Source organism: Patagioenas fasciata, chromosome 1, assembly GCF_037038585.1.
Source record: "Patagioenas fasciata isolate bPatFas1 chromosome 1, bPatFas1.hap1, whole genome shotgun sequence".
Classification (NCBI taxonomy): Eukaryota; Metazoa; Chordata; class Aves; order Columbiformes; family Columbidae; genus Patagioenas; species Patagioenas fasciata.
The window spans coordinates 182,251,525-182,270,052 of NC_092520.1; the positions used below are offsets into that span (position 1 = coordinate 182,251,525).

Here is an 18,528-nt window from a genome sequence, read left to right on the forward strand (position 1 = left end):
ATGGCGCTCTTGACCAGCACCACAGCGTCCCGTCTCCGCTGCGAAATGCAATTGCCCCCACTGTAAACACAGCAGAACTGCTCCGCGTACCGACCGCTGTCATGTGCTGGCGGCCCCGCTGCCGAGCTCCCCGGGCACACGCCGGTGCCGCCTCCCACCCCTCAGTCGGGCGCGCCCCAACCCGCCGATACCCCCCCCGCAGCAGGCCCGGGGGTCAGTCGGGCAGCGCTGATGGTAGGGGGCGGTGCGGCGGCGGGCGGGCGCCGCGCCCCTTGCGATGACGCGCCCACATTCCTGCCTGAAGAGCAGCGGCTCCCCGAGGGGGCCGTCAGACCGGGATCGACGTCGCTGCTGAGCTCTGAGCGGCTCAGCTGGAGCACCACGGACACGATAATTTTTTTCTGTTTTACACCGCTGGCTTTTTAAAGTTTTTTTTTTCTACCTTTATTTATTTAGGGTTCTTTTTTTCGCTGACGCTTTATAGTTAAGGGTTTTTTTTTCCCCTTGTAAGAAGCAGCAGCAGAGAGAGGAGCATCTCTTTATTCGGAGGCTTCGGGAGGAAACCTCGCTTTCAAACTCTTGCGGAGGAGGTACGGCGCGGCGGCGGGTGCCGGCTGTTAGGCGGCCGTCGGGAGGAACGGGGCGAGTTTCGGACGCAGCGCGGCTGGTCCTTCGCGCCTTTGTCCGGCGGCAGCTCCCGGCTCGCTGCCCGAGACGCTGCCGGGCTCTGCCCGGAGGCGCGGCGGCGGGTGCGCGGAGGTACGCGCTGCTGCCGCATCGCAGAAAGGTGGAAAAACCCCAAACGCTGCGGCGCGGTGCAGTCTCGTGACCGATTTGCATTTTTCCATTGAAAACGCCGGCATACGCGGTATCGCCGGCAGAGAGGGAGGCGAATGCGGGACCGTCTGCGGGACGGGAGCTCCGGCAGCCAATGTGACAATCGCCCATCGGTGTTGCATCAGGCTCCGCTATCGGGGCGGGGGGATAGGGAGTGCGGCGTGGCGCTGCCGCTGCCACTGCCCCGGCCGGTCCGCGGCACCGCTGCGGGCAGCGCTGTCCCGGCGCAGGTCGCGCGGCGGCCCCGCCCTGCCGCGGGTCTCACCTTTGTCTGCCCGCGCGCCCCCCGCCCCGCGCGCCTGGTACTTTTCCACTCGGCGGCGGGCGGGGGCCGCCGAGCCGCGGGCGCGCGCTGGCCACGTGACGGGCCGCGCGGCGCCCGCTGCGGCACTGACGTCGCCTCCCACCTCCGCAGGCGCGGCGAGTCCCACCGGCAAGGACAAAAGAGCGGCCGCCGAGCCCCGACCCCCGGCACCGCCACCGCCATGAGCAGCGCCGAGATGGGCAAGTTCAACATCTCCCCCGACGAGGACAGCAGCAGCTACAGCTCCAACAGCAACGACTATAGCTACCCCTACCCCACCAAGCCGGCCATGAAGAGGTGAGGGGGCTCAGCCGGCCCGGGAACGGGCAGCACCCCACCCCGGGGACAGGAGACACCAAGAGGCTGTGACCCACCCCAGCCCTCGTTTAAAATGTTCCTTCGGGTCTGGAGGTGGTTCGTGTTGACATCCGTGATGTCAACATAAATGACTGCGGCTGTGAACATGCGCAATGCTTTGTGTACTGGGCAGATCGGCAGGTGGGGGGGTCTTCTTTTTGGGTCATTCCGTTGGTTTTCTCGTTTCCCTTTGAAGTGGATTGGAAATGCTAAACGGGAAGTGAGTATGCAATGATGACTAATGATGCAATGCTTTTACAGCCACTATGCGGATATTGATCCAGAAAACCAAAATTTCTTGCTTGACTCCAGTCTTGGAAAGAAGAAATACGAAACTCAGTATGTAAGTATATAGAAATAACATTTTAAAAAAGGGCCTTCTTGCAAAATGTATATTTGTTAATTCTGTAATAAGCAATAACTTGCTAGTAATTATTACCTGTCTCCCTTTTCTCAGCATCCAGGTACCACTTCCTTTGGAATGTCAGTATTTAATCTAAGCAATGCTATTGTGGGTAGTGGCATCCTTGGTCTTTCTTTTGCCATGGCTAACACTGGAATTGCTCTTTTTGTGTAAGTATCTTTTGGTTCATCAAAAAACAAAAATCTTTATACTGTGTTATTAAAACATAAAAATCCTTTGTGTAAAAATATTACTTTTACAGAATACCCAGTCATTGCTATCGGTTTGGAATTGCATTTTAGGATTTACAGCTTGTTTTAAATTAAGAGATTTTGATGCATTCAGAAGGACGTGGAAAAAGCAAATTAATTAGTTGCAAGTTCTGTAACCCACAAAACATTTTACAATGAATTTTCCTTTACTTAGCTGTAGTTTCTCCACAAATAGACTGATAGACTTCCCTTGAGAATTCCACTATCCAAGTAGAAAAGAAAGGTACTACTTAGCAGACAGAGATCTGTAGTAGCTTTTTCTTTCAGAGTTCACTGATTGAAATTAATGACAACTAACTGTTCAATTAGTGGAAGTCGTAATTGCATGAAAAGTACATGGTTAGGCTGTAGAGAGTTACAAGAAAAGTGTAGGCGGAAGAGGATTATTTATTTGTCTCTTGCAAGTCTGACCATGTCTACAAAAAATTTCTGTGGCTCAATCCTGCTGATGAGGAATGTGGTCTTCTTTTCGTTAACTGACATAGTTTTGCCTGTAGAGGTACCTTGTACGTACACCAACAAATAAATACTTTTTATTGCTATACTTTTACTCAATTCAGGGAACTGCTTTCAGCTACATGTATAAAAATCGCTGTCTTACTGCAAGGGAAGGATGTGGAATAGTGAGCATATTTTTGTTAGCATGTCTATATTGGCAAAAGCTTTCAAGTATAAGACAAGACTGTAGTATAATGTAACTGAAAATGGCATGAGGAGACAATTGCATACAGTACTTCTGTACGTCTTGGGGAAAATACATTTTTCCTATATTTGGGGCAGTTCAGTTCTCACAATATGTAATATCAGTGACTGAATGCAAATGGGAATCCATGGATATGTTTAAAATAACTTTGTATTTTTATCTTGGAAATAAATGTGCTGTGTTCAAGGATGAGTAACATTTAGTTGGAAATTTACCTTACTCTGTTGCCAGATTCCCAGGAAATTGTAGGTCAGATTTACTTCCAGATATTTCACAGTATATCTGCGTGGTACTCAAGTTTCCTGAGGAACCTGCAGACATGTAGTTTTAATGTAAAAGATGTGATTTTAAATATATGGTGATTTGGGATTTTTTTTTGCTAAGACTTTTCGCTAACGTAGGAGATAATAAACTGAATTAACAGCTTAGCAGCATGATTTCAGAAGAGAGATATATTTCACCTCTCTACACATCGGTTTCCTGCCTTAAAGGTTTTCTGCAACGTTTATAAGATAATCAGCATAATGTGCGTTAGAACATCTCTGAGGAAAGGAAAGAAAATAAGGTTGGGTATTTGAACAGATTTTTCTGAAGAAGTGTTGAAACTGTCTATTTAACAGTTGGGTGCTGAGGTTGTTTAGTTACCTTTCATTTCCAGATTCCGCATTCAAATCTATTTGCATTAGTACTGATTCAAAGATAAACTGGTTTGTTACCTTTCAAAACATATTGTAGTTTATATAGTTCCAAGGCAGGAAAGCAGTTAATCACTGATGATACTGAGGAGTTATGATGACACTGAGAGCATTACAGATATCCTTTAGTAGCTGGGTTACAGATTCAGATCCAGATGCACTTGATTAAGGCAGTAAATTCTTCAAAGACTGTGTAGAGTCACTTGTGTCAGTGCTGTGACTTGTCACTTGTGTCAGCACTAAATAAATGAATGATACAGTCTGGAAGCCAGAAACTGAGTGAGCTTTGAGATGAGTTTGATGACTGATCTTGTCAACACTGTAGGCAGCCGTTTGAGGTTAGGACTGATGGGCCTGGGATCTGTGCTGTTTTAGTGAAATGTAACCCTTGTACATCTTGTGTGCTATTTCTAGTTCATGGCTGAATTAAATCCTGGTTAATCTCTACCTGTCACAAATACAGAGGTTTATTTGTGTGCGGGTGCTGGTGTTGAACTGGCACAGGAACTCAGGTTTCTTGGATTCCTTGTACAGATCTGTGAAGCTTTTCTCAGATGTTCTTATTTCCAGTTCTTCGTGCTGTGTTCACTGATTTCACCAATGCTAAAAACGACACAAAAGGAAATGTAAAGAATACTCTGGGAAATCTAAATGGAACTTGCCATTTTTGAGCAGATGGGCTGATTTTTAGGTTTCCTATAAAGCAGAATGCTGGTACTGATGTAAGAAAGGCCAGGGATTTTTTTATTATTGTGTTGTAATTTTCCACTGTGGTCTTCAGGAGTTGAGAAGTCCCCCTAGTGTGCCACTCCAGGAAGTGCGTTTGTTGTGGGAGAGATGTGATAATCTGAATTTTAGATGTTGCAAATACACTTCTGGAAATAATACATATTGTGCATAAAAGCTGTGAGGAAAACAAACAAGCCACTAGCAATTCCCATGTAAGCACAAATGAAGAGCAACTTTTGAGCAAAGAAAGTATTTTTTTTTTTAATGACAATAAATACGTATTTCTGTTTGAAGAGATGGCTCTCAATACATCTGAATTTTCAGTTAATTCTTTAAGGCTTTTGCAGTTTCAACTTCGTGTTTTAAAAAAAAGACATTACACAGGTTTAAGCTGAAAAGCTGATTTGTTTAAGACCAAGAGATAATCTTCACTTTAGCTAGAGTTAGGCACTACTCGAAGTTCAATAGATGCATGACACAGTGTTGAACAAGGATAGGCAGACAGGAAAAGAATTTGGTTTCTTGCATTGATACAAAACTGTTCCAGCTGTTACTTTGTTATATTATTTCTATCAAATGTAGCCAATTATAATGGTCTTATACTTGTCGGTGCATGATTAATGTTTATGTTTGATCTGCTTTTATTTAGTAAGGTTACAGTAGGTCATTTATGGCTATTAAAAATTTGCATGCTTTCCCTCCCTCCCAGGATACTCCTACTGGTTGTCTCAATATTATCTTTGTATTCAGTGCATCTCCTTTTGAAGACTGCCAATGAAGGAGGTAAAGCAAATTACAGTTTTACGAACATATGGTATTTCTTTCATATAGTGTCTTTGTGAAACGCACCCTCCCATTGGATTCTTTTGTTTTATTTTAGGATCTTTATTGTATGAACAATTAGGAATGAAGGCATTTGGTATGGCTGGAAAACTTGCTGCTTCTGGATCAATTACAATGCAGAACATTGGAGGTGAGGAGAAGATCTTAAAATGTCTGGACTGTCAGTAGTAATTGTTCCCTACTTATTCTTGGAGACTTTTTTTTTTCACACAACATGTGTTCATTAACTGCTTGTGTTCAAGTGGAGTTATGAAACATGTTATGTGATTCTTGCATCTTGTGGCATATTCTATATTTGTAATGATCTATGATGTTATTCACCTACAGCTATGTCAAGCTACCTCTTCATAGTGAAATATGAGTTACCATTGGTCATCAAGACATTTATGAACATCGAAGAGACCACAGGGTAGGTGTTAGAACTCCTCATCAGAGAAACTATTAGGAGAAACAAATACGGAGACTGTATATATTTTTATATGAAGACTACGTTCGGTATGCCATAGGGTAGCTTCTTACTCAGACAGAGATACAGTAAGTTTGCCCTTCCCCTGAGTGCTCCTACTTCATTTAGATCCAGCCTGTCCTGGGAAAAAGGTAGAAAAATACAGGTATCGCATCATCTTACATAAAGCTGTTCTGTAAAGAACATCAGGTAAGTGTTAGTGTATGTACTGGTCAGTACATACCGTAAATAAGGAAAGATAAATGTGGTTATGGTTGGTTTTGTTTTGGTTTTTTATTTTTTCTATCTTACTGCATTCCAACTCATTTGGACTGATTATTTTGGTTTTCTAGTGTTAATATTGTGGTAAGGGGTTAAATATAAGATCAAGGGGCAGTTATATAATGAATGTCTTAAGCAACAGTTCTCAGAAAAACATGGGGACTAAACATTGTACTAAACCAGAGTTTAAATGCCCAAGATTAAAATGGAGGATGCATTGCTATTCAGCTTTGGAGACACCTTGACTCCATAGTGGTTTTCTTGCTTGGTTTTAAAAGTGGGTGACTTGTATAGGGTTCATTTTATCTACCCGTACCATATGAAAGTTAGACTTTAAACTCATCATTACTCTGGACCTTGTATAATCGGTGGAGAAGGGTGATCATCTGTAGTGGTCAGCTCTGTGCACATGGCTTAGACACCTGTTGTGGGCATCTCTGAAGAACATTTTAACGTATTACTCCATGTTGAGAGGGTGTGTAAAAACAACTATCTAAAACAAGATGCCTGACTTCAAAGGGATAGAGTTAAGTGCTATAAATCTCACTCTTCAGAGTTGTACTTCTGTGCCTTGTCCTGAAGTGTCCCAGTCTTGAGAGGGCTGAGCAGCTCAAGACTCCAACTTGAACCTAAGCCTGAGTTCAGAAGGTAGGCATTTTTTTGCCTGTGTTCCCTAAGGGGTTCAAGCCATTTGGTGGTGTTCATACAGCTTGCTGATAAGACATTGTCATGACAACAGTGCTAGCCATCTTTTTTTTTTTTTTTTAATGTACTTAAAGAATGCACCTACTCCATTTACTTAGTACTGTACTGTTTACAAATTCTTTGCTGAGAAAGTTAGTTTCCCTCCTTTGGCTGAATTCAAGTCCTTATTTTCAACTTCCTAAGAAAGTCCCTGGAGTATCCAATACTTACAAAGGGGCTTGGAGGCAAGTATTTTTAATTGTCCCATCTTCAGAAAAGAATTCAAAATTGGTTGCAGTTCAAGTGGGAAAATTTAAGGCTGTGGATCTCACTGGATACAACTGCTGCTCTGCAAATCCAACAGACAAAAATTCAGAAAATGAGATTTGTATCTTCAGTGTTTTCTTGTTGGTTGGTACTAGGTAGCTGTACACTGATGTAAATTAAATCTTTTCTCAGTGCTCTGGCAATTGTGGATCCCATTTAACTGACGCTCTCCATGCGTTGCTTAGGGGAGTCTGGGTGGCTACCATTGGCATGGATTCCACTCTGGCAACCTGATGCCTAAAATGTAAGCACTTATCTGTTTAAATGTCCCAAAATAATGCTTACTGTAGAAGAAAATATTCTGGAATTCTGAGACAATATTGTAAATAGTAGCTCTATTATTAAAATTTGTTTTGCAATTATTTTAATTCTCAGCTGTATTTTGAAGCTGTGCAATCCCATTCTTTATTCTTCAGCACAGAAAAACTTTTAAGTCCTTGATCTGAAAGTCAGGATGGCCTTTACATGGTCCGTGCACAGTAACAGTGCATATTCTTATGACTGTAACAAATTCAAGGAATCTCTGTGCTGTGATTTCTTTTACATTTACCACAAGACAACTAAATTTTTTAAAAAGGGAGCCAAAGGTACATGACATTATTGTCATACACATCTGAACTTTCTATAATACATTTGTTATGTTTAGTTATCCCAGATATAAAACTGGAAGGATGACCAAATTTTTTCTGCATTTACTACATATATCTGGAGCAAGTCTGTTAAAGTTACTCCGTATTTGCATTAGCATATGTGGACTTAAAATTCAGCAATTGAGTTTGAATGCACACATTTCCAATTAGGTCATTAATTTTTTTTGTTTACCTAAGTAGTAGACAGTCCGTTTTAAAATAAATCCTGTTAGCTGATATCATAACAGAATATAAAGTATTAATATTGAGGAATAAATGCTCGGTGTTACTTGAATTGCATAAAGCAGATGGGATGTTCCTGTAGGACAGATGAAGAAGGCAGTTACCCTGCCACAATTCAATATTCAAGATGTTTTTCTCTTAGTTCCATGAAATTGCATTATATTTACACAGGTCTAACTTTTGTTTTCTTACGTTTCAAAGGAAGGTGTGAATCTTCCAACACTCCAAAATGTTTTGTCAAAAAGTAGCTGGTGCTTCTTATGGAATAAATGGCAAAAATTATGTGAAAGAAAAAAATCTCCTGAGGTTCTTACCGTAGGTTCCCTACTGAAAGGGACTAAATGTGCCTCCAAGAGACTCCCAGTGCTTGTGGGCTTGAGCTACTGCATCAACTCCAGCCCTCACCTGTTTTTCTTCAACTCCTGCAGAATACCTGATAGAATTTTATTTCCATTAAAAGTGAATCACCACCCTGCTGGGGCCCTGCAGTGTGCTAATACATCTGCAGAGTTGGGAACCAACACTTAAGCAAATTACTATTTTTCCATGATTGATCCCCGTTGACTTTTTTTTTTGACCAGTCATTTACTTTCCTGTCTTCTGACTTTCAGATGCATATTAATTTTAGAAAAGGACACTAAAGGAAAGGCACAATGCAGGTTTGGGGTGAGATAAGATACTGTAGAGCTTTAGGTCCATATAGTACGTTGAATGCTGACCCTTTGTGACATTAGGCTTTGCATATTTTTTTAAGAAGCTATGTGTTGTAGAAGATAAGAGTGAAGACTAAGCTGCAAATGTCTTAATTTTTAAATACTTTGATTAGATACTAATATTATCTTTTTTTCTACAGAGAATGGTATCTTAATGGTGACTACTTAGTGCTGCTGGTGTCTGTCATCCTTATTCTTCCCCTCTCCTTACTGAAAAATTTAGGTAAGCAGTCGAGTTGAATCAAAATAAAAATGCATTGGAAATACTGTAGGGAAATGGTTTGATAATGATGCTGGAGTCTTGAAGTACTGAGTGAATTAGCAGCTGTCTCCAAACTTGTCTCTTGGGACTAACCAGTGTTTAGGTAATTGCTGTCAATCTACGTGAAAAAAAAAAAAAGTATCTTGAGTTACAGATGCGTTTGTGGAAAATGAAAGGACAATAGATAGAGTAGTTTTAGAACAAGGCTCAGCAGTGACTTCCTGTTTGTGTTCTTATCACAGTTTGGTCAGTAATAGCGAAATATTGTTATTAGCTAATAGTGTTGTTAGCTATCCTCTAACAGTCTCAAAAGAACAGGGATGCAAGCCCTGGGAATTTAAATTGTATTAGTAATGTAAGCAGAAGTCACCTCTTTCATTTTAGTTCCTAAGCAGTAGCAGAATATTGAAAGCAGATAGTTTATCTGAAATGGCTTTAGTTCAGTGATAACACATGAATAATTCAGTTAACACACTGTTTGTTCAGAGAATCCTGTAGTGGAACCTTACTGAGAGTCTTGAATTACTTTCTGAACTTACTGTTTTCTACAAATTATTCAACAAAAACAGAAAGGAAAAAGCTAAGTTATAGTGCATTCTATTTGAACTAGTATATAATAAACAAGTCACATGGTGTGGGAATTTTGTTGTAGGGGGGTTCTTTTGTAAGTTATAAAGTGTAATATTACAGGCTCACTGTATGTACAGACCCTAACATGTCTTTGAGAACATTCATAGCTGGGTTGACATTGCAGAAAGTCAGTCTTGTTCTGTGTAACACTAAGAAAATGGCCATTGAAGAGATCGCTGTGTTTTGCCATAATGTTAAGTCTTAAATTATGTTTCTGTTTATTGTACCTTAGATTTTTTTTTCTCTCTTTTTTGAACACAGGATATTTGGGCTATACCAGCGGCTTTTCATTACTTTGCATGGTCTTCTTTCTTATTGTTGTAAGTATATTCTTGTAGACTTCCAGTGCTGTTAAAACTGCATTTCAAAGTGAAATTAAACACAGTTTCTGAGAAGTTTGAGATACTGCATTAGTCAAAGTAACAATAAATACATGGCTTTATTTCTAGGTAATTTGGAAGATGTTTCAGATTCCTTGTCCTATGGACAGTGACATCATGAACGTGACACTACTAAATGTGACAGCAGCACCTTTGGTAGATGAAAACATAACAGGTGATGATTTGTGCAGGCCAAAATACTTCATCTTCAATTCACAGGTAACTGACTAAAAATCAAACTCTGTGTTGAAAATAACTGAGGCTTAATATATAGCAAATAAGTAGGTCTTTTTTTTCCTTCAAGTAATTGGCCAGTTGTAAACTTGGGACGTGCTAATACTTGCTGTTCCAGTAGAGTTAGGCACTGTTTACCTCATGTGGACTGAGTGTTTCCACACTCCAAATACACAGACATTAAAGGAGCTTGATGTGCCTTCCTGAGATGAGTGGCAATACACACATCTCTCGTTCTTCAACATAGCATTTCTCAAGCGCGTTAGTGAAGTCTTTTAAAAAAGTAAATTGCAGAAGAAGAAGTAGTAAATAGTAAAAGTGTGCAAAGGGGAAATGTATGCCAGAGTTTGGAACAGACTTGAAGTTCCCAGTCATGAAGGCTTGACTCCTATGAATGCTCCTAATTAGAGTGGTAAATCTCCATACATGGTGAGGAAGTGTGTGCAATAGCCAATACCAAGATCAGGCTATAATGGCTTAAGCCTGTGAGAGGCAGAACATAATTCTGGATGCAAATACATTCAGCTCAGCATGGACTTCAGAGATTTGAGAGTACTTGGTACTTCAGAGTCTGTGTTTTAGAAAGCACGAACTTGTTTTAATTCTTGCTAGAGTTTCCATTGTAAAGTATATAGCTAGTCTTTGTCAAAAAGTAAACAGATGCCCAAGTCAAAACTGAAAAAAACCCTACTGATTAATTTTTTAAAACTAAATTTCTAGTGTCTTTTGAGATACTTAAGAAAGGTACTTTTGTTTTTTAGACTGTGTATGCTGTTCCAATCTTGACATTTTCTTTTGTCTGCCATCCTGCGATTCTTCCTATCTATGAAGAACTGAAAAGGTAAATGTTAGATATGTGTCTGTAATTTCACTAGACAAACAGAAATAGTATGAAACAGTATGATCTCATTGCTAACAATGTTTCTTTTTCTCTTCCTTATAGCCGAAGCCGTAAAAGAATGATGAATGTGTCCTATGTATCTTTTTTTGCCATGTTCCTCATGTATTTATTGGCTGCTCTCTTTGGATACCTGACATTTTATGGTGAATATTGCCTTCTTTGCTTTCTTTTAAATGACCTAAATAAAACCACAGTATTTTTATATTGGAGCAAGCAAACATTTACTATGGGTTCTAAATATACACAGTTGGTTTTTTTTTAAAGTATTTTTATAAGTGCACACCCAAAAAGAGATCAGTAGTAGAATTAGGCCCAAGACACAGGATTAAAATTGGAAACAGCTTGTCCTTGTGTTAAATTGAGACGTGCTTACAGGAACTGTTGAGGCTTTCAATTCATATTGCTGTAATGGTAAAATTTGCTTAGGATTTAGAAGTAGTTGTTTGAAAAGTATGTTGACTGCATCTAATTAAAATACTGTTTTCTATATAGGAAAAGTTGAACCAGAACTGCTTCATACGTACTCTGCATATCTGGGTGCTGATGTTCTACTTCTTATTGTGCGTCTCGCTGTACTTATGGCTGTAACCCTTACTGTACCTGTAGTTATTTTCCCAGTAAGTTTTTTGTTTTTTTTTTTTTAAATCTTACTACCATTTTTCATTTTCATCACTTGTCCTGCTGCAGTCATGTACTGATTTGGCAACTCCCATTTATAGAATTTTTCTCTTAACTGGAAAAAAAATTTATTCTAGTAATCTTGATGATACCTCTCTATGCAGTTAATTCAAATAAGTTAATTAGGCAACATTTCAAAGCAGTAGACACAAATGTGTTTGGTTATATTGTTTTCCTTGTATGGTTTAATTGGGAAGGTGGAACAGATTGCCACTTTATAAAAGTACTTGTACTTTTGTATTAATCAGCTTACAAAAGTCAGTGTGTTTTCATAAGTATATTGTGAATACAGCTTCTGGCCATTTAGGTGTAAATTGTTGAGCAACCTCCTTAGATGTTACAAAAATACCTGAGATTTATTTTTGTTAGAGACAAGTGTCTTTCCTTGTGTTTTCCTCTTTACTGCCTGTGCTTTGAAAATATAAATCACTGAAAAGAGAAAGAGACGAGAAACAGAGCTGCATCTGAAGTACAGGAAGTAAATATTTTTTTAAAAGTATTTCATGGCTTTCAATTTCTATTAAAATCTGAAGTGTTCAGGAAAATTATACTAAAATACTTTCAGAAGGAGGTGACAGTCACTGACTTCCATGATGAAGACTAAACTGGTTGTTTGTTTGTTCTCTTCAAAAGATCCGCACTTCCATTACCCAGCTGCTGTGGGCAGGGAAGGAGTTTAAATGGTGGCGTCACTGTTCCATTACAGTTGCTCTTCTGGTGTTTACCAACATCCTTGTTATCTTTGTCCCTACTATTCGAGACATCTTTGGATTCATTGGTAAGCATTTGCACATCAGTTCAAGCAGTCTTTCAAATCTCAGAAAATGCAGTTCCAATCTAATAAAATTATAGTTACCTGTTTATGAATATTTATTTCTATGCTTTTTTAAACACAGGTGCATCTGCAGCTGCCATGCTGATCTTTATACTTCCTTCTGCCTTCTATATCAAATTAGTGAAGAAAGAACCAATGAAGTCCGTGCAAAAGATTGGGGTATGTATAGACAAATACATAATAGTTACATTTGCTTACTAATTCAGAGAACTTAAGTTTCCTTCTTCACAATTTAAGAATTTAAGTCCTTCTGAATGTAGTCAGTGAATTGGCGTTTAATGTTTTCTTAGTTAACACATGGGACTTGCACAGGTACTCATAAATAAGGAGATAGACATCACAAGGCTCAGTTCACTTCAGTGACTTTTCTCACCCCCCAATTTCAGCAATAGGTAGGTCATTCTGTTGCTGGTAAGAACCAGTTTTCAACAGATTACCCTTAAGACTATACTAAAAAAGCCTTGTCATTCTCCTTTGAATTTTCTTTCATGATTTATTTATATAGTTTACCCCATAAAAGCTGACCTCCACCAATTGTTTGGGTCATCCTGACCAATCTTGGTGTTCTTAACTGATCTCAGACCTACTGACTCTGAATCGAATCTTGGACATACTGAGTCAGAATCAAGCCAGTGCAGTGGCACACAGCCTAGCTGGTATTACCAGCTACATTAATTTCTCTCAGTTGATGGTGAGGTCTGCTATACTGCAAATAAGTGTAATTTTTTTATTTGAAAGAGGTCCCCAAGTCTGAGAAAGATAGCAAACTCCTTACTGTTTACTGTGATTTCTTGTACCTTTTGCTTTGCCCTGCTTGAGCAATGGCATTTGTGCCATAAATGGGCATGACTTTATGGATATAGTAGCAGAAAGTGAAATATTTTGTTTTCTTTTTTCAGGCTGCGCTCTTCTTTCTAAGTGGTCTACTTGTGATGACTGGGTGTATGACACTGATTATTCTAGACTGGACCCAAAATGTTTCATCTGATGGCCATTAACTGCCCTGGTTTAACCTCTTAATACTCCACTTCAAATGCCAGTGTTCACTCAGATACTGAGAATGAAAATGAGCTATTCAGCTTCCTTTAAAATGCAGATTCTTTATTGATGGTTCTTCTGATTGTAGAATACCCGAACTCTGTCTTTAAGAAACTATTCTGCACAATGGAAGTGGATATTAACATCAAACCACGTGAGTGTCTGGCTGAAGGAAGTGACAACTTTATTCCATTCCAGAGAATGGACAGAACTCTGTGTAGACTTTTATCAAGCCATGTTTGGCTTTCGTCATTGTTACTTGGATATTTTGTTATTTTACTTGAATGTGCCTAATGGAACCATTTGATGTGAGAAATGACTCTTTAATTTACAGGAAAGTGTTTAAATAACCAATGAGAGAGAAAGAGAAACACTCTTATTTTTTGTACCAAAAATTCTTATGGACCTCAAAAGCACTATTTTGACTTTAAGAAACATTTTTCTAAAAAGAATGAAATAATAACATAGAAGAGCTCATTAAAATATCAAATCAGTGTCATAAATTAAGTCAAGTTTGCCTTTCTGTAGAGGCAGAATTAGAAGTAATTTTATTTTAAAAAAATATTTCTAATGACCAAAACAGAAAATTAACCAATTCAAGTCAAAATTTTCTAATTATAAATACTTCTCATGAAATTCACTTAGTTCAAAGTAGAGTGAAAATAATCTTGAAAATAATTTTTCAGCTTACTTAAGTAAATACAGTTACCCTCATTCCCAAAAGGGGTCTGGAAACCCAAATTTTCAAACTTTAAAAAAACCCACCCTTTAGAATGGGTACGTTTGAGAAAAAACATAGTTAATCTAGAAATCATAAAGATGGCGTTGACATTTCCATTCTTGAGGTACTCAATAGTGCAATTGAGTAAAACAGGGTTTGGGGGGTTTTGCCTTTGTTTTTTTTTGCTGTTGTAGATACAAATTGAATGGCACTGGAGCATATGATGCCATTAATACAAAACTCTCTGCTGGAGTTCTCTTAATTGATAAGGTCCATTGTCACTTGTAGCAATGTTTGTTGTTTGTTTTTTTGTTCTGTTTTTTTTTTTTTTTTCCTGTCCAATCTATCTTGAAATGTATCTGTAGGAAAACAAAAAGGTCCTAATGTAGTTTACTAGTTGTATAATATTCAAAAACTGTACAGTATTTCTCAAATTACTCATCTGTTATTGGATTTAGGATTACTTGACTATTCTGTTTCTGAGTGAAATCCACAAAATAACTGCACCAGTATTTCCTGCTTGGTACAAACTCTCTTCACATACACAACTGGGATTCCTCTTCCAATTTATACTGTATAGTAGTGTTAAAGGTAACCTCATAGACTGGTTAGTCATCTCATACTTGTTTGCTTCAGAAATAGGTAAATTTCTTCTGAGCCCTAGCTAGCTAGCTGATGAAACAGGTGCTGTATGGTTGTGATTAGCTGTTTTGTTTCTAGTGCATGTTTACTCTTTCATTCTTATCCCAGGTTGAAGAGAAGTAACACTTGTATAACAGCGTACTTGGCTTATAAGAGGTTCTCAAACACAACAATACTGGGTACAAGAGCCTGGATAGAGATTATCAATGAAATAATCATGGCAATGTGGTCAGCTGTCTTCATCTGACACGATGTTCTAAAGATCTGATTTGCAAAGTTCCACTTGGTCATCGTGTCAGAGGGAACAAGTAAGGGCCTGTAATCTATTGACTAAACAGTGCCTGGAACTTTTCTGCTCTTAAAGAATTAATCAGGAACAAATCTAAGTGATGTAGTCACTGTTTAACAGATAATGTCAATCTCTGCCCAGCCATTTAAAATCTATGAAAAAATTGCAGATATTTTGTATTGATGATACTTCTGCATGACTGTAAGTACTGGTCACTAAGTCTGTAGTGTAAAGCTGTAATGAGAAGTTGGGTTCCTCTCTTGTTGTTTGTATTATTAGTGAGGTGATACTCAACTGGCAATTAATGATCTGGAGTCAGCACTGGCAAACGCTCCTTAGGTACTTCTCTGCCTCAGGTACTGTACATCCATGGCCAACTGTCCCATGTTACCTGATCTCCACAGAAGTGCTGAGCAAGTGTCTCCTCAGTACTTTGGCAGCTTTTCTTCTTCCTCCGCAGACACAGAAATGTAGAAAAGGATTAAACTGTTGTCTACCTTTGAGCAATTTGTAGCACATAAGGGATTAAGCGCTTCCCTCAGCAGCATTTAAAAAGAAAGTGAGAAATAGCCTGCTTTCTCTCAGTAGCCATAGAAGAGGAAGGAGATGTAAATGAGAAGTTACTACAGAATCCTCCTCAGTAGCCAGAGAGGAGGAAGATTTTTGTGATGACACCTCATAATATATCATACATGTCACTTAATTCTCTGAATGTAGCAATTTGCAGATTTGACATCATGTGTTATATTATTTGATGACTGGCTCTCCACCTGCAACAGTTGAGTTCCACTTGGCTGGGTTGGTTTCCAACATATGATTTATTTAATTATCTTTTTCCCAAACCTGTTTGCTTAAAGTTACCTACATTGCAAACCACCTAAAAGAGCAGCTTCAGTATTAAACCACTGTTTTGTCACCTCGGTTAGACATCACTGTCTTCCATGATATTTCAGTCATAAATGTAACATGTTATTTATAAAACATTAATCCATTGAAACTAAACCTATTTTTCAATATTTATGATAGTCTATGTACATAAATTGTATGTGTGTATATACTGTAAGTATAATGTATATAATGTAGGTTTGGAATCTGAGATATATGTATATAGTCCTCTCATTACTGATTGTTACATCATTTCAAGGAGTTGTTCATGTACATCTGTATAACAACTGTCAAAGGAAAGATTCTTCTACAACAAAATATAATACAGAAATGGAAGAAATGTGTTACGCCTAAGGTGTTTAAGGAAACACTAAGATTGTATTTATTACAAATGTATATGTTGCAATAAAAATGGGAGTCACTTGGGTCCATAAAAAGCATTGTTCAGGTTCCTGTATACTTTTCTTCTAAAATTTACCATGGATGCTACAATTTCCTGAATTCAGCAACTTAACAATTTTTACCATCGAATGTATTTGTTAGGCCACCAAATTCAGGCATCCTACGGTACATCCCTGTACATATGTAAATACCCACTGTATTGTTAGAGGCCAACACTAACTACAGTTGTTGGCAGGAAGTGCAACACAGTTTCAATGAAACCTTGTATGTTTGTTTTAACTGAAATAAATAGATAAACCTAAGCAATGGTGTGGTGGCTTTTTTGGGGGAGTGCAAGCATAGAAAGATTTTCTTTAAAGATGATAGTAGAAGTCCATTTCAGCCATGTTACGCATATTTATGAGCACTTTTCAGGAAGGGGGAAAAAGGAACAATAGCATACAACTAAGTCCACAATTTATGCCACTGTGAGAGTAAACAGAACACATTTGGACATCAAAGAAAATGAGAGATTAAATTCTTCAAAGAACCTGTATTGTCATTTTTTGTAGTACAGGTGTATCTGGAGGCAAGACTCAATGCGTTGGATTTTGTATAAATGTAATAAATGAATCTTGCCTAAATCCTGTGCCAACTGAACCTCCAGAAGGATAACTGCTTGTGTAAAAATCTTGAATGCTGGTGCTTCTGTTTCACTTGTATTTTAGTGATTGGATGCAAACCAAGTACATCCTATCGGTTCTTTGTTCTCTAGAAATCTGTATCAATTCATATGAATCTTTGTCTTTCCTAAATACTAAGAATTGGGTGTGAGAGACTGGAGGTGTAACTTGGTGTGTTATGTCGAAACGAAACACTGTATGAAAGAAATATTAAAAAGTCACAGTTAAGTGCCCTCAAATTAGGAAATGCCTTGGTTAAGGTTACTTTAATTACATGATCCCATAGTATTTTTCACTGGAACCCCCACTGAGTGGCTACTAGGTTGCTTGTTTGGTTTTGTTTTGTTTTGTTTTGTTTTGTTTTGTTTTGTTTTGTTTTGTTTTGTTTTTTAATCACATTTTGTATGTTCACAGTGTTTGTATTTGCTCGAAGCCCAAAGCCCATCCCGATGAAGGACAAATGTCCTCATTTCTCTCTAGTTATTTTAATGTAATCTTTATGAAACAAATAAACACTCATTTTCACAGTATTGCAGACCTGTAAGAAGGTCTTAATCAGTCTATACTTCTGCAGACCTGAAGTGTGGAGAGGCAGCACTGGGAAGCAGCCATGCATTTGCGTCCACAACTTAATGTCCTGCACTTGCTTATTTTGTATTTCAGAGCATTAATTTGCTCACACATCTGAAGCATACCTGCAAACAGGTTTTGGGTGATCACCGTTCTTGCAACAAGAACCCTGAGCATCAAGTTAGCCACTTGGAAAGGGTGATCATGTCTGGAAATGCTCATTCTCACAACTTGCCTACTGTCACATAGATTTTGTAGCAGTAGAGAAGCCCTTGCCGTAGAATGACACTTGACCAGTTGAACAATTAAGCCCAGCCCTCTGCAATTAGGCATTTCCATCAACTTAAGTTAACATGTGAAGTAGTCTTTCCTACACACTCCTGATTCCTCTCAAGAGCTGGCTCACCCTGTGTAAAGAATAAGACAGTGCAATGATTAAAAAAAATTAGAAATTATATTTTGTGGCAGCATCTAAAATCCCATGCTTCGAACCTCTTTAGCCACCACAAGGCCTTTGCTCCACAAGAGGGATAAGCTGTCACTTAGGGTTTATTCGCAATGCCGAGATTTGGGAATCTCTTGAGGCGTCTTCAGGTGAGAGATGGCATCTTTACTTTCTTCTGGTTCCCCAGAAGTTTACCTCTTTTTCCCCCAACCTTGCCAAGTCTGTTCTGTCCCAAGGTCATGCCCCGAGTGTGCATGCAGTGGCTGGATCACATCAGCTTGTGTCCTAAGGTCCCCCACAGCTTAGCTAGCACACCTGTTTGCAGGGCAGCACAGCTCCCTGTCAGTCTGTGTGCACAGGGTCCCTTCCTGGAGAAATGGAGCAGAGGATGGCCTGTTCATGCCCAGGTTTCAGTACCAGAAGGAGCTGAGATGCCACAAGTGAGCCCCCAGTCCTGCCCTTCCAGGAATGTGGACATGCCATCCCTT

The 18,528-nt window shown here is 39.1% G+C and overlaps 1 protein-coding gene across 1 annotated transcript; it reads left to right on the top strand.

Moving 5' to 3' along the window:
• Positions 1-300: 300 nt before the first annotated feature.
• SLC38A2 (solute carrier family 38 member 2) lies at positions 301-16,665 on the top strand. The gene is made up of 16 exons (XM_065861716.2): positions 301-590; positions 1,253-1,438; positions 1,760-1,841; positions 1,956-2,071; positions 5,010-5,083; positions 5,181-5,273; positions 5,471-5,552; positions 8,607-8,689; positions 9,620-9,678; positions 9,808-9,957; positions 10,734-10,813; positions 10,916-11,016; positions 11,366-11,490; positions 12,185-12,329; positions 12,448-12,545; positions 13,286-16,665. The coding sequence occupies exons 2-16, from the start codon at positions 1,323-1,325 to the stop codon at positions 13,382-13,384; spliced, it is 1,503 nt and encodes a 500-aa protein (XP_065717788.1). The 5' UTR covers positions 301-590; positions 1,253-1,322; the 3' UTR covers positions 13,385-16,665.
• The last annotated feature ends 1,863 nt before the right edge of the window (positions 16,666-18,528 follow it).

Coding starts and splice junctions, on each gene's coding strand:
- SLC38A2 (XM_065861716.2), top strand. CDS start 1,323: ATGAGCAGCGCCGAGATGGGCAAGTTCAACATCTCCCCCGACGAGGAC. Junction 1,439..1,759: donor ACCAAGCCGGCCATGAAGAG/GTGAGGGGGCTC, acceptor ATGCTTTTACAG/CCACTATGCGGATATTGATC. Junction 5,553..8,606: donor AACATCGAAGAGACCACAGG/GTAGGTGTTAGA, acceptor TTTTTTCTACAG/AGAATGGTATCTTAATGGTG.